Source organism: Typopeltis vanoorti, chromosome 6 (assembly GCF_054136105.1).
Source record: "Typopeltis vanoorti isolate ZY-2024b chromosome 6, IOZ_Tvanoo_1.0, whole genome shotgun sequence".
Lineage (NCBI taxonomy): Eukaryota > Metazoa > Arthropoda > Arachnida > Uropygi > Thelyphonidae > Typopeltis > Typopeltis vanoorti.
Window position 1 is genome coordinate 36,283,306 of NC_143554.1, and position 17,071 is coordinate 36,300,376.

The following is a 17,071-nucleotide window of genomic DNA, read 5'->3' on the forward strand; positions in this document are numbered from 1 at the left end:
GATCATTATCAACAGCCAGAGGCAGAATAGTTACATCTTTAACCAAAATCCTCTCTGACACTATAATCAGATCTAACACTGTTTGACCTCAAGTTTCTTCTGTCACATGCTGCTTGAGGAAGTTGTCTTGCAACTGCTCGATAAATTCAGTTTCATTCTTCTCATGAGCTTTCATGTCTACCCATTCAATGTTCTGATAATTAAGGTCCTCAATTATGATTATTCGTTTCTCACCCATCATCTTTATTTGCTAATGCATTTCTTCATCACCAGCAACCAATCCTCTAGGTCTGTAACAACATCCTACTAAGTATTTGATTTTGTTAGAATCCACCTTATTCCAGATGGCTTCACACTCACTGCTACATGAAAAACTGTTACTAGTATTGCAGGTATATGTCTCAGTTCTAACCTTCTAATATTATTCACCACATATCCCCTCCTCCCCCATTCTGTCTGTCCTTCCTAAAATACTGTACCCTTTACACTCGATACCAGTTTGTATGTCTGCTTATGTTAGCCAAGTCTCACTAATGCCTACAATATCAGGTCTCAACATATTGTCCAAGGTAACAAACTCTACTCCTTTGTTTCTGATACTTCTAGCATTCATGTACAGACATACAGACTTATACAAACATAATAAGTTACCTGCATGCTTTGTGGGAATATAACAAGGATCTGTTTCCTGTGACATGATACCCAGAGAAAAGTTTTTCAAAATGCTATAATTATATGGGGTAAATGGAACATTATACGGAACATAAAACTAATCGATAACATGCTAAGCAACCACCTGTTCCAAGTGTGTATGGACGAGAACAAAAGTAAACAAAGAACACTGGATAATGGATTACTATAAGGGTCAGTTCTGCCCCCCCTTTTTTTTTTTAACTTATACATTGCAGATTTGCCTAATACAGCCTCCAAGAAGTTTTGCTATGCTGATGACATTACTCTAGCCACCAGACACACCAATTTAACTACAATGGAAGATACACTAATAAACGACCTTGCAGTCCTAGATGAATACTTCAGCAAATGGAGATTACGCCCAAATCCTAGCAAAACAGAAGTTTTATGCTTCCACCTGAACAATAATCAGGCTAACAAAGAACTCATGGTCTACTTCCAACCACAAACTGCTATCCTACAACAGATTCCCGAAATAGCTGGGCATCACTCTGGATAGAACTCTCTTTTAAGCCACATCTCATTAACACAGCATCCATCCAAGCTAAAAACAAGAAACAATATACTGCAAAAACTATGTGGAACAACTTGGGGGTGCCTCAACAACAATGCTTCGCTGCACTGCTCTTGGCCTCGTTTGCTCTGAAGCTGAATACTGCTCACCTATATGGCTGAACAGCGCCCATGTGTATTTGGTTGATGCTCAGCTTAACACCACTATGTGCCTTATTTCTGGAACTGTAAAATCAACCCCAACCTACTGGCTCCCAGTGCTAAGCAAGATCCCAACTCCACACATCTGCAGATCTAACTTTCTTCTACATGAATACAGCAAAATCATGGAAATCCAAATTCTTCCAATCCACGAAGACAACTCACCCCTAGAAATAAACAGGCTAAAGTCAAGGCACCCTCCAATCTTAACAACAAAAAATCTTGCAGAAACAAGTTTCAACATGAAGGAGAAGTGGAAAGAGTCCTGGTGTAACACTTCAACAGGAGTCTCCCATGAATTAGTGGACCCAACACAGATGCCTTTGGGTTTGACCTATGTCGGAAAACTTGGTCTACCCTTAACCGAATCCGCATCAATCATGGCGGATGTGCAGAGACTGCCTTTACAAATGGGGCATGGTTGCCTCACCCAGGTGCGACTGTGGATCACCCCACCAGACAATTAATCATATTACAGCAGAGTCCAATGTGCATACAGGAAACCTGTCAGACTTCATCCATGCTACACTAAGTGCAGTTGACTGGATTATCAACCTAGACATACAGTTGTAGCCTATTCTTGAGTGTCTCTTTTATGACTATATTATGTCTTATTATTGTACATATGTCTATTACTATGTCCATATATATTAAGAATTAATGTAATATAATTTTTCATGTGTGAGCCATATGCTAAATAAATAAATAAATATACAGAGCAATACATAGTCTGTATAATTATGTTGTCAGTCAGCAGTTAGAATTGAAGTAAATCCAGGAAAACGGTTTGATGCCAAATTAGGGGTAAAACAACGATGCACTTTATCTTTACTCTTATTCATCATATATATGGACCACAGTATGAAAGAAAGTGGCATTAAACCTGATATTTAGAATCAGAGATATCAAACTTAGCTCTGTGTTGTTATGCAGATGATGTTGAACTCCTAAATACATGTAGTGCAAGTCTCCAGGATTATCCAACTAAATTGAATAACAGCTGTAACAAATTTGGCATGAAAACCAATAAAAAGACAAAAACTATGAACATAGAAAACACCTCAGGTGCCTTCTTAATGAAGAACAAGTAAAATATTTCATCTATTTAAGTACAGTTTTTAGTGAGGATTGCAAATTAAATTTGGAAATAGACAGCAGAATAAGCCAAGCTGGTATGATGAGAAGCCAGTCAAATAAATTTATATAGAATAAGAGAGAAATTGGCCAAATCACTAAATTGCAGTATTCAAGGCAAGTCTTTACCAATTTTAAGTTATGGATCTGAGAGTTTCGTTAGAAATAATATATCAATCTACTTGATATTGCATGCAAATCAAGATTATCCTTGTATTTAATGTTTAGTCTTTCTTCTTCCTGATCTGATTGCAAGAACATAATATCTTGTATTTGTTGCATAAAAGACTGTCACCTCTTTCTGTCTTCTTTGTTTTAGTAGCATTTATTATGTTGATCAGGGGTACTTATCCAATCCTCTGCTAGTTCCATTTTCTTTTCTATTAATTCTTCTTCTTCTTATGTGGATGGTGGTAATCTTGAATTATGCTGATGTTGAGTTGGGGGGTTTGTTCCAGTAGCTGAATTTTCACTTTTTGCCTCTGGTTCCCAAATGAAAACAGCTGTTACCTTCTTTAACACTGGGCAACTTCCCAGCTGTTATATTGTACCATCCTTTTGCTTTATGGTTTAAGCCAATAAGAATACAATTTGATCAACTAAATTTCTAACCCAAGCAGCATAAGAAGATGAGGATTGGACATTAAGTCAATATTTAATAATGATGGTGTAGGGATTCTACTGGATTATTTGAATAGACTTGCAGTTAGGGCAATGGATAATGGTTGCTACTCAGTGTGCCAATGTACTCTGCACTTTGGTGTTTAAGAGATATATGTTACATGATAGGTTTCTTGAATTAACATGGAAAAAACATATGGGATAAGTAATACTTTTTATTTAAGGCCAAATATTTCAGCCTGGATATTACAGGCAATCTTTCAGTGGTGATAACAGTTAATCACCTGTTAATTACTTGTAATTAACTGTTGTCACCACTGAAGATGGCTTGTAATATTCAGGCTGAAATATTTGGCCTTAAATAAATTGTATTACTTATCCCTTGTGTTTTTCATGTTATTTGAAGAATACTTTACACTTTAGTATGAAAGATTACAGTATTTTAGTGTATTACATAGACGTAACTGGGCTGCAAGTAATTGATAAGACTAGGGATGTGGTGGTGGTAAGGTGTTGAAAGTTGAAGTTCAGAGAACATATTGCAAAAGTGGCCAAAATAACTGATAGGATCACTTGGATGTTAAGATATACACTTACAAATATAGTTAAAGGAACTAGAATTAGAATTGTCGGTTAACATCTAGCTTGTAATTTACTTTGCCTACCTTATTTGTATCCTGAAGATGCTGACAGCAATATCCGGCGAAACTAGTTGGTTATTAAATAGTTTATTAACACTTGACCAATACTTTTAAATAAGAGTTAGTTATAGTTAAAGGAGCTATTATTTCTCTTTCTAAGAATAAAATACAAGAATAGAAACTCAAGTGGAAAATCTAGTTGTTTATTTGTAAAATTTTCTGCTATGTTTCACAATTATCTTCATTACAAAAATGGAATGCTAATTAATAAGAAGAAATGCTAAAAAGTGCCACCTTAGTAGCTAATATAAGATACAAAAAAATCAATATTTTCCTAACTAAAAAAAAAAAAAAAGAAGTAATTATATATAATTAAAAGTTAGGAAACTTTATCAGATTAAAATAATACAATCTCCCACAAAGGTGATAAACATTGACCATTGGACCTGTTTAAGTTAGGGTAGTAGAGCACATTTTCACAAGTTTCTTTATAAAGATATTCCATAAGAAATCAGTTTTTATTAAAGATACTTGTCTTTCTAGCGAACTCTATTGTTTGTGAAGATGGTGTTATTATTATTATTACGTGACACCTTCAGGGAGTCCAAGGACTCATCGTGGGAGGGTACACCACTCTACTTTGCTAAATACATCTCATCCTCTCTCTCCACTACTACTTAATTCTCCAACTACGATGCTACTACCAACAACGCCATCTATTGCCCATCATCACCAACAACAGTATTTTTGTGTGTAAATTGTGTGTTCCGAAGGCCGATTTGTCTGTACGCTGTATGAAAAACCTGAGTTTCTGGAAGAAAAAACCCTGTTACCACTGTATGAGATCGGCTAACTCACCTTCAACTGAAAAAGCCCATATAAGGATTCCCCTTATCAAGTCCAGGCTGTTCAGGCTCATGACATATGTTCTTTGTGACAAATAAAAGCAGATCTTTTAGTTTTTTTCATAATAAGATAATCCACAAGAAAAAAAGAACCAGCAAACACTTGAAAAATGAAAAAGAGGAAGCTTGTTCTTAGTAGATGCAAGACAAAAGCCAACCAGACCAGACAAAAGCCAACAAAAATATTCAGAGGTTTTATAATTTTTGCTATATGTTCAGAAATTTCTTGCACGCAAGGGAGAGGAATATGAGTGAGAGGCAGGGATTCTATTTTTGGTGACAACCTCATTAAAATCATTTGATAAGAAAGTTGACTTAATATATTGTAATTTTTCTATAGAAGTTCATCTGAAGAATATAAAGAATGAGCACAATGTATTAAAGTCTTGACAGTCCCAGTTTTTTTTTTACTAGGATGATGATCATGGGATTCTTCGTAGCTATGGCAGCTTATATGAATCTTCTTCCAAAAACATGAAAATTTTGTCTGCCATATTTGATTGTCTTCTTCTTTTTCTAAAGTGAACTGGATTCTGGAATAAAGCAATTTATTTTGGATAGAAATGGCTGTAACTCAGAAGAAATTTTATCAACAAATTGAAAGGACACCTATGGGCATTATAATTCTGTTTCTCCAACTGTTTCCAGATTTTTTATGGAGCACTTTGAACAGCATCTCCACAACAATATTTCACCAAGGCCTAGATACATATAGTTTTGTATAGTTTTTTGCAGTTTGAAGGGATTTTCTTCTTATGTCACAGCAAGTTTGTATTCAGAATAAATGTATTTCATTCCAGGATTCAGTTTGCTTTAGAGAAAGGATGATAATCAAAGCATTTTTGGATATGCTAATTCTTTGTCAATCACATGGCAGCCTACAATTTTCAGTTTTTCAGAAGAAAACAGGCTACTATATCCATGCAGAATCATACCATAATAATAATAATAAAACTGGGACTCTCTTGCAAGACCTTATATACATTGTGCTCATTTTTTTATGTTCTTCAAATGAAAACTTCTAGAGGAAGAATTACATATTAAGTTGTCTTAGGAAAAAAGAGCACACAAGTCAGGCCTAGCTTATCATATTTGCTAATGAAAAAATCAAGCGATTTGGGAATTAACAAAAATGCTATATATATATATATCGGTGGCATCGCATGCACATTTCGGTTTGTGTGCTGTCGTGTGGGTTATGCAACCTGTGCTACAAATTTCACATCAATTTGACCATATGCATGAGCCATCTGCAGAAAATTTCCCGGGGGCGAGCTTGGAGACAAATAATTACATTAATAAATTTTTATAATTATTGATTTAATTAAATAATTACATTAATAAATTTTTATAATTATTGATTTAATTAAATAATTACATCAATAAATGTCTTTTAGCTTTTTCTTTTATTTGATGCAATTATTTGTCAATGTAAACTATAAATACATTATTTTCATTTTGCATCGATTTTAATGATCTTTAATTCTTGGAAAAAAAAAAGTATTCGGAAGTAATAGTTTTTAGCACAATTTCATATATAAAAAATTGACTGGCATATTTTATTAAAAATCAACTAATTAATCATCATCATGAAATTCCTGCAATGTACCCTCCAGGGGTATACATACAGGATATGATAGTACTACATGAAAAATTTACATCATTATTAATTTCCTATCTACAATTTTCCTCCAAATCAGTCTGTTACTTGTCAAGACTCCAACATTATCAGATCTTATATTTCTATCGTCTAAAGCATTTTGTACCGTATCAATCCACCTATATCTTGGTCTTCCTCTGGGTCGTTTTGCTGCCAACCTGGCAGAGAACACTTGTTTTGCTAATCTTTCCTCGCCCATTCTGTTTAAGTGACCATACTCAGGTGGTATGATCACTTAACTAATTAACTTAATTAATTGTCTTAGCTCTGCTAATGCATTCCTGGATGCTGACAATGTCAAGTTCTTTCCTAATATCCTCATTTTTAATATGATATTGCCATTGATGCCATCTGTTCACACCTCTACTCTTTCTCAGGACTCTCATATCTGCGGTCTCTAGTCTTTGGTGAAGTGTTTTACTTCTGATCCAGCTCTCAGATCCATAAGTTAAAATTGGTTTGAACACTGTCTTGCATACATCTAATTTAGTGTTCCGACTAATTTCTCTCTTATTCCATATGAATTTATTCAGTTGACTTCCTACCATACCAGCTTTGTTGATTCTGTTGTCTATTTCTATATTTAATTTACCATTTTCACTAAAAATCGTGCCTAAGTAGCTGAAATGTTTTACTTGTTCCACAGGTTCTCTGTTCACAACGCAGTTGACATTTTCAACGATTCTGCCTATTTTCATTGTCTTTGTCATTTTATTGCTGACCTTCATACCATATCTATTACAACAGTTATTCAATTTAGTCAGGGAATCTTGCAGACTTGTAGCAAACTTATTTAGAAGTATAACATCATCCGCATAAAGCAAAGAGCTGACATTATCATCTCCAATTTTGATATCTTGTTTAATACCACTGTCCGTCATAATATGATCCATATAGATAATGAATAACAGAGAGGATAATGTACACCCTTATCTCACACCAGATTTAACATTAAACCTGTTACTTCCTTCAATCCTAACTGTTGATTTACAACTCAAATAAAGACTAAGTATTGCTTGATATAATGCCCCATGGACACCATATAACTGTAGCGTATTGAATAGATTCTCTCTTGGCACCTTGTCATATGCCTTTTCCAGATCGACAAAACTTAAATACAGATCTTTGTTATATTTCCAATGTTTCTCAACTATTTGTCGTAAAGTGAAGATCTGATCCTGACAGCCTCTATTTGGCCTGAATCCAGCTTGTTCTTCACCAAGTTTTTCTTCCACAATTCTTCTCAACCATTCAAGTATACTTGCATAAATCTTACCAGGAATACTTAGTAAAGAAATACCTCTGTAATTCTCACATTCAGTTTTATTTCCCTTTTTATATATGGGTACTATTGAGAGCTCTACTCCAGTCATCGGTAATTCGTCCCACTCTCAATGCCTTCTGAACTATGCAGTGCAGTCACTGTAAGACTTTTATACCACCATACGTGTGACTAGTGGTGTGCCACAGGGTTCTATTCTTGGATCACTGCTGTTTAATTTGTTCATGAACAATATAGGGACAGATCTGAGAGGAACAGTTCATTTGTTTGCTGATGATACAAAGTTAGGTAGTGCAATAGTGAATGCAGAAGATGTCAAAATCTTGCAGGAAGACTTGGATAGATTGGAGTTCTGGGCTAAGGAGAATGGATGTCAATTTAATGTTCCAAAATGTAAGGTTATGCATTTTGGAGTGAAAAGATTAGCAGCAGTACACCACATTGGTGGAACTGTACTCCAGGAGATTGATGAGGCCAGGGACTTGGGAGTGTTGGTGGATAGGGAGATGAAGTTTAGGGGACACATTTCAAAAGTGGCTAAATCAGCTCATCAACTCACTTGGTTGTTGAAAAATACTTTGACGAGCAGAGACAAGCAAGTTATTTTACCTCTGTACTGAGCTTTGATAAGACCTCATCTCGACTACTGTGCCCAGATTTGGTCACCTAGGTTTCTTCTTGATGGGGAGGAGAGGATCCTGAGGAGAGTGACCAAGATGATATCAGGTCTATGGAATGAACCTTAGAACAGGTTGAAGATTTATGGGTTGCAGAAATTAGTTGATAGGCAGAAAAGGGGAGATATGATTGAGACATTCAAATTGCTATAGGATTAATTCAGAGGATATTTTTGAGATCAGGATTGGTGGTGGGAGAACTAGGGGACACCTATGGAAGCTGGGCAAGAGTGTGGTTAGCAAGGGTGTTGAAGCTCGGTTCTTTACTTTTAGAGTGGTAAATGATACTGTGAGAATGTCGTATAGTTGTGCAGACATGATGTTTAGGCCTCCTTCGATAAGTCTAAGGGCTCCCTGGAGTCACCCGTAATAATAATAATAATAATACTTAAGGATTTCTGGTCGATATCATCTACTCCTGCTGCCTTTCCACATTTCAAGCCTTTGATGGCTTTTTCTGCTTCAAGTATGGATACGTATTCCTGACTGTATACTTGTTGAGTGTTTTTTACCACTGTGCTGTCACCTTGTTTTCTTTAGCAATTTTTTGAAGTAATTACACAATACAAAGATATCTTTTTCTCCAGTTTTCATGTCACCTTTATCATTAACCCTACTTCCTTTTACAGCATTCTTTCCTCCATTTCTGAGCGTTTTAAACAGCCTCCAGAATATTTTCCCACCTTCCTGATATTTATTTTCTATGTTCTTGCCAAAGTCTACCCATGACTTTTGTTTAGCTTTCTTACATTTGTCTCTGTATTCTCTAAGAGCACAAGCTGAGTTATTTGCCAGGGACTTTTGATATGCTTTCTTCTTTTCCTTCACTGCCTCTTTAACTTCCTGTGTCCACCAAAGAGTTCTGATTTTTCTATCCTTGCAGACAACCTCACCACATTCCTCTCTGACTGAAGCAATCAGGTTTTTCTTCAAGGTTTGCCACTGAATCTCCAAGGTTTGGTTCCTGTTTTCAAACTTTTTCATTTTTTCTTCAATAATCTTTGTGTATTTTAGTCTACAGTTCACATCTGAGAGCTGCTCAAATTTTATTCACTTTAAAACTTTCTTACATGTTATTCTTTTCAATATGAAATTCAATTCCTACTCAAGACTAAATAGTGATCACTTCCAATTTCAAATCCTCTGTACACTTACACTCTGGTGTCCTGCACCAGGAAGAAAACATCACTATAGGCAATAACACAGTGAGACTTTTCTTATTCTTGCCTCTTCTCTCCATGTGAATTTGTGCACATTTTTATGTTGGAACATTGTGTTAGTAACAACCAGTCCATGTCCTGAGCAGAAATCCAACAGGTATTTGCCATTATTAGCTTTGCTGTTTTCTCCAAATTTTTCCAATATATTTTTGTATATCTGACAATCATTTCCTGCTCTGCTATTTAGATCCCCAAGGACTAACTTTTCCTTTTTCTTCTAGAGCCTCAAAAAATTCTTCCACTTCTACCATAGTAGAGCCTTCTGTGGGACCATAGGCACAAATAATTCTCATTGTCCAGTTCCCCATTCTGATATTTGCCCACATCACTCTACTTGAGTTTGCCTGCCATTCAAGAAGATTAGCCTCGTATTTAGTGTTGAATACTATGGCTACTCCTTCTTTTCCTTGATTGTCATTGCCTGATTATAACATTTTGTATTTATTGCTCAGAAAGATCTCACCAGTTTTTGTCTTTTTTTGTTTCATTCACCCCTATTATGTCGATCTGGTACTTATCTAATTCCTCAGCTAGCTTCATTTCTTTGCCATTCATGTTTCTTATGTTGATAATACCAATCTTCAACTCTGATGATATTGAGCTGGGGTGTGTTTTAGGGTTTGTTCCAGTAGCTGTGTTTTCGCTGTTCACCTTGGTTCCCTGGCGAAAACAATGGGGGCCCTCGTTTAACCGGGCAATGCCCCAGCCGGCATGAAATTCTGTCATGTTGTACCATCATTTTGTATTTTGGTTTAAGCCAATAAGAATACAATTTGGTCGGCTAAATCCCAATTGCCAGCCCATCCTCGTTCATTCAGTATCCAAGTAGATACCCAACTGGATGCACCAGGAGAAGGTGAGGATTGGACATTAGGTCAGAACCCCTGGTCGGCTCTCTGCATTCCTTTAAAGGCTATGTGGAGGTGTCCTCTCAGTTATACAACTTTGATTCTTAAATCCTAAATTAAATTATTTCAGTTTAAAAGCAAAAAAATCATAAAACTAACAAGTAAAATAATATTAAATTACATACACTTACTTTAAAAAATACCTTTTAAAAAGGTATTTTTAAATGTATGTTTAAATTTGTTTCACTATAAATTTACAATTCACACTTTACTCAAGTGACTCACTAGACGCAGAGAGTTCTAACCGGTAACTGTTCACAAATCAGAAAAAGATGAACCAAAAACAGGAACATGTGTTTTATTGCTGCAATAAAACACATGTTCTATGACTAACCTGTCGTGGGCAACCCATAATAAAATTTTAAGACAAGCAAAGCATCCCAGGGTCGAGGTGTGTAAGCTTACATATCTCAATCAATTTTATGATTATAATTTGTGGAATTTTTTAATCAATTCTGGAGGGATGTTCCCCCCCCTCTTGAGAATGCCCATGACTGTGTGATTGCAATTTTATTGATGTATGAAAGTTTTTAGAGGGCATAGCGCATCACCGCTCATCTTAATTGGTCCAATGCAATTAATTGCAGGATAACTTTGAATACTTCTGCATAGAGTGGGGAACAATCTGTTTTAGGATTTATTAGAAAACAACAGTGGAGGAGAATGCTATATTTGGTTGGTGTATTTAAAATACTCATAGATGAAAATATGTGAACCATCATTTGTAAGACATCTAAGAATAGAAAGAATAAGTGTGAGTAGAAACACTTTCATTAATGGTAAACGAATTATTAATAATTATCATTTGTGATATGTGTGTCCTATAAGTTGCTGGGTAGAGTGAATAGCACTATCCTATAAAGTCTAAACATGAATAACTGAATTTATGATGGCATAATTAAAAAAAAAAAAAAACTTATGTAGAGAGAGAGAGAGAGAGAGTATTGCAGGAATAAATATGGTTTGATGGAGTAGCAAATCATCTCGTAAAATTTGTTGCACATGTTATATGTATTTCTCTAGTTTGTGTATATTTCGTTTCGTTTTCTAAGAATTTTATTTTGTTTACTGAGACTCAGTATACATAACACCCGATAATTATTGGAATTATCCACACTTTCAGGAATCCTACATTCATTAGTTTTTTTTTTAGTATCAGCGGTTCTTCTGTCTTATCAATCTCTCATATGCTGGTATTTTGTTGTAGATCAACAATGTCTTATAATACACAGAATATTAATTTTTATTCAGGAATAGATATTTTTTCCGAAAAATATCTATTCCTGATATTTTTCGGAATTTTCTGTTGTTTCCGAAGACTAGAATAAAAATGTCTCTATACTGTTAAAAAAACTTTGCAACTGCAACTGATGCTATACTGCAAAAGAAAAAAACAATTAGCTTTTTTCTCCTAACATCCACTTTCAAATTTTCAGTTCCAGAAAACGTGTAACAGCTGTTTGTAATACAGCCATCGGATACAGAAAGCACTCAACTCATGACAAGTGACAACGTTCAATTGGATTGGTTGACACAATAACCAATCACATGCTAGGTGCTGGGTGAGCTCAAAATGTTAGCATACTCAACCACGCCTTCTCAGCGGTTTAAAAATACTAGGAAGCTAAGAATTTGACCTGCTACACCCTCTTTACATCTTTTCAAAAGGCTCAAAGATGTATGCATTTTGAAAGCATACTTGGGCTATTAACTCGAATGTGACGCAGTGTTTACACGTCAAAAAGTGCCCTCTTCAGGAGGGTAATAAAGCACTAATGCTTTATTACCCTCCTACAACAATGAAGCATTAATATTGTGTTCAATTTTAAGACTGCAAACAATTGGGGGAGTCTTTAACGGAATAAATGCAAAAATATATCGGTGATACTGATATTTTGTGGATGAGCCCCGCACACCCGGAATATTCACCCCTGATATATATATATATATATATATATATATATATATATTTATTTATTTATTTATTTATTTTTTTTTTTTTTTTTTTTTTTTAATTTAATAGCTGTATTCACAACTTTAAAGAAGTCTCCAAAATGACATGTTATCTTGAGTGTGTGTGGTTTAGCATGTTATGCACTGTTAATTCAACAACAATTTCTTCAGTGTATAGAGTTTAACAAAAGAGTCATTAACATATTCAGTTTATGTATTAAAATCATTCTTCTACCATATTGGAAGTTTTTTCCCACTTGGTTAGACTATAAATTATATATTTAGTTTAATCCTTTATCCGAGTCTAAGCAAACAAAGTTTGCACCTGAAGTATCTTCAGGACTGGGGAAACTCGTGGCAAAGGTGGACTAAGTTCTCATCACTTTCCTTAGTATCCCATAATGCAAAGCACATCTCCTTGGGGACATGTATAATGCTATGCATTATGGGAAGGGTCACTACCCAGACCGGTTTCAACCTTTATTGAGGTCTCTTCAGTGGGAGCCAGACCCAGAGGTGATACCAAGGTTGAAGTAATGCAGAACTCATATTTTCATATGCCAGTTGCCAAAAGATGTCACAATTAAATTACTCTGGATTAGAGAAAGAATTATTAAATTGCTCTGGATTAGAGAAATATATTTGAAGTTTTTTTCACTTGGTTAGACTATAAATTATATATTTACTTTAATCTTTTATCCAAATCCTTTAAGCAAACTGCCCTGAAGTATCTTCAGTTTAATTTAACTTAATTCATTTTTATATTTAAATTATAAATTTTATAATTTTATATATATATATATATATATATATAATATTTTTAACTTGTGGGACATCTGAATTTTCCTACAATGGTATCTAAATAATTTAAAAAAAAAAATCCTGCAGGGCGTACCTACCTCTCACAGTGTCCTCAGCTACTTGCTGTTCTCCAAGATAACTTATTGACTAACCAGGTACAAGATTCTATAAGTAGGGATATGACACTGGGTACTCTTCAGAAGTTGAGCATGAGGTATGTTTCAACTGGTGATGTAATTTATTTTATTTATAAATTGATTTGTAAGTAAAAGAATCAGAACTTAATAAAAAGAAAATTAAATTAAGGTTTTGAGCTGATCATATTGGACTGCCATGCACAGATTTAGTTGCCTATTTTCACTGTGTGTTGGAAATCTTAGAAAGACTGCAGAGATGAGTAAATTAATTTTATGACTGTAGACTGTAAGTTATGAAAGGAGATTTGAGGACATGTAAATTACAAAACCTGGTAAATAGGAGTTGGCTGATATGATGACATAATTTATTGACTGAGAGCAATTTATCAGGTAGAGGTGGAAGGAATAAAAATGAGAAGCTATTCATGAAAAATACCCATTCCCCATAACTCTACTCATATTCAAGTACCTCCAGGAATCATGGAACTGATCATGGAAGGTTCACTCTAGGTCACACAATGTCTATCATATTTTCCCTTCGCTCTACTTTTTCTAACAATTGATTCTCACTGCTCACTTCGAAACATGTGTAGTCCGTGCATCCTTAATATCTTCACATTCATTTTCTAGGTAAGATTCCCTTGTTCTCCACATGCCAATAATGAATTGAAAAATTTTCTGTCATAAGTATCCTATAAAATACCTTCACTAGCTTAATGATTTTATCATATTCCTTCTTTCCTATATGTTTACCAAACTCTGCATCCTCCATTCTCATAGTCATTATAGTTCCACAGCCCTGTTATCTTGATAACCTGCTGCTGCACCTTTAGCACACTTTCTCCTCATGTTCAAAAAATTTTGGTTACCAATGGCAAGCTTATCAACATATTGTTATTTCTACTTTTGCAGTGTATTCACCTTATTATTTCATGCTGTGAAATTCTCTCAGCATAGTATGCAAAAACCTTAGTAAGCATACTATGCAAAAACCTTAAACTTGGTAACACTGAAATGGAAAAAAAAAACAGGTTTGATTCTCATCAGTGATATGAGGAACAATTACAAAAAATAAATTAAAAAAGAAGGTAAGAAAATGGATTTTTCACTGGAAGATGATTTAGCTTGCATCATACAGAGGTGGTTTTCCTCCCAAGAAGAGCTCAGGTTTTTCATACCATTTCACTAAGACCATAAAAGGAAACTCAAATCTTGTTCAAGTTTCCTTTTCTATGAAACTTCCTTTCCCAGATGTTCTCATTGTTATACCAAGAGGAATAATCTCAATGATATCAACTGCTCTTATCCATGCACTGCTCTCTTGATTCTAACTCCTGCTTTGACTGAATAACTGAAATAATTCTTGCTGGTAGGAATGCTGTCATCACTCGTTCCACTGAAATACTCTTCCTGACTAACCATTGTCCATAGCTTAGCACACTTATTGGTTCATTCCAGTAAGGGAGCTGAGCTAGTGTAGAAAAAAGAAAAAATTGCATTTCACAAGTGGCTCAAGACAAGAACACCTGCTGTGCACTCAACCTGTGCTGTAACTTAGAAAGTTGGGAAATGACCATTAGCAAATTCAAATTTGACAGAAGTCAAATTTGGAAGTGACAAATACTATAAAAATACCTTTTGCTCAAATGCCAATTGAACTGTGTAGTTCATTCACCAGTACCTTTGAATACAACGCTATGCTTTGATGTTACCACCTCTGTGACATTCACATATTATTATAACATGATATCACCCAAAGATAAAGATTAACCAAGACAAATGATCTCTCATTATATCAAGAACAATTCAGTTCATGTTCTTTCTGGTCATTCACCAGAAAGATATTAGAAGAATACAATCAACTTGATTGTTAATAGGTCTCCGGTTTCAGAGAATACCATACCCTATTCCAGTTTGCTCAAACTTATTGTTCTAGAATTAACATCCATTCTGTATCAAAAAGAAAAAAAAAAAATCCAGAAACTATAAAAAGCAACAGACATTCAACCATAAAAAAAATTTTTTCGCAATTCACTTCACCAACATTTATAGCCTTAACACACATAAATGATGTAATGGACAAATTGTGTTGACAAATTGGGCCATCCCAGGTCGACAATCAGTGATACCATACTGAGATGGAAGCACAGAGTCAAGTGCAAGTGCTACCTGCAGTGGACGACCCACCATTCACTGAACATGACTGTAGGATGCTATGAAGGATAATATGCAAAAACTGCAATTTGTCGGATGACACATCGAATACAAAGTTTTGGGCATCCATGATAGAACTGCAATAGTAAGCCAAATGGTGCAAATGGATCCTGTGTTATGGATCGACGAATCATGCTACCGAGCAGATGGACAGGTGTGGCAGATACCCAGTGACCGTCTCTTTCCAGAATGCATAACCCCAGCTATGAAATTCGGAGGTGGTGGTGGTGGTGTGATAGTATGGTGCTGATTTTCCTGGTTTGACCTTGGACCTCCGTTTGCATTTGACGAACATTGAACTCCGAGATTATATCTGAGCATTCTGGACAATGCAATGCTTCCTACTTTGTGGCATGTCTACAGCACTGAGAATTGTCAGCAAGACAGTGCACCATGTGATTATTATCAACAGTCTTCCATGGAGTCAGGAGACTCATCATGGGAGGGCCCACTCTCACATGCACAACTCATCGTACCTCGACTTGAATGCATTCACTGTCCTTGCACTCACCACACTCTCAGGCAGCAACATATTCCAATCATCCACCACTCTCCATGCAAAAAATCTACTCCACTTCCCCTTGCTCACACCCGTCTTATACAGCATCTAGGGATGGCATCTCGTTTTCCCACCCCTGTCTCAGATATTCTATCAAATATTTCATCCACGTTAATTTGGTAATTACCCTTTGCCAACTTATACTTCTCGATCATGTCTCCCCTCTTCCTTCTATCCACTAGGCTCTGTAATTTACATTCTCAATCTGTCCTCATATTCCATGTTCTAGAGACCAAAAACCAACTTAATCAATTACCTCTGGATCGTCTCCAATATTTCATCATCCTTTTGAAGCCTGGTAACCAAATATGTGCACAGCAATCCATGTGCAGCCTAATGAAAGTATTGTATAGTGGAATCAAAACATTCTTATTTCTACACGTCATTGTTCTCCACATCATTCCCATAATTTGCTATATCATCCTTACCATTTTAGCAAGATGTCCACAAAATTTCAAGTCTCTATCCAACACAACCCCCAAATCCTTCATCTACTCTACCTCCTCCAAAATATCCTCACCAATCCTATACTCTGTATCCTATCTTTGCATCCCAAATTTTAAAACCTTACACTTAGTAACATTAAACTGACTCCCCCCCCACACACACACTCGTCCATTCAGACAGTCTATTTAAGTCTTCTTGCAAAGCTACAACATCTGCTCTACTTCTCATGATTCTCCCTAACTTTGCATCATCTGCAAACAACTGTATATCACCATGCCACTGCTGTAACTGTGTGGTTTGTGCACATGAATGTCATCACATTTGATTGGCATCACAGAGCACTGATCTCAATCCTATTGAACATCTGTGGGATGAACTGGAGCATCAGATGAGGTCAAGGAACATCTAGGACCTCATTGCATGCCTACCAGAAAAATGGTTCAAAATTCCTATTGATCGCTATTGTACACTTGTGGAAAGTATGTCCCATAGGATTGCTGCAGTC

General features: G+C 35.6%; 1 protein-coding gene across 5 annotated transcripts in view; it reads left to right on the forward strand.

Moving 5' to 3' along the window:
* LOC150105383 (lisH domain-containing protein ARMC9-like) overlaps positions 1–17,071 on the forward strand; it is a 694,238-nt gene that overhangs the window by 353,865 nt on the left and 323,302 nt on the right. For all 5 annotated transcript variants that reach the window (XM_090394755.1, XM_090394754.1, XM_090394756.1 and 2 more), the window contains exon 14: positions 13,297–13,423. In XM_090394755.1, the coding sequence (XP_090250881.1) occupies positions 13,297–13,423 (127 nt within the window). The remainder of the gene's footprint in view (positions 1–13,296; positions 13,424–17,071) is intronic.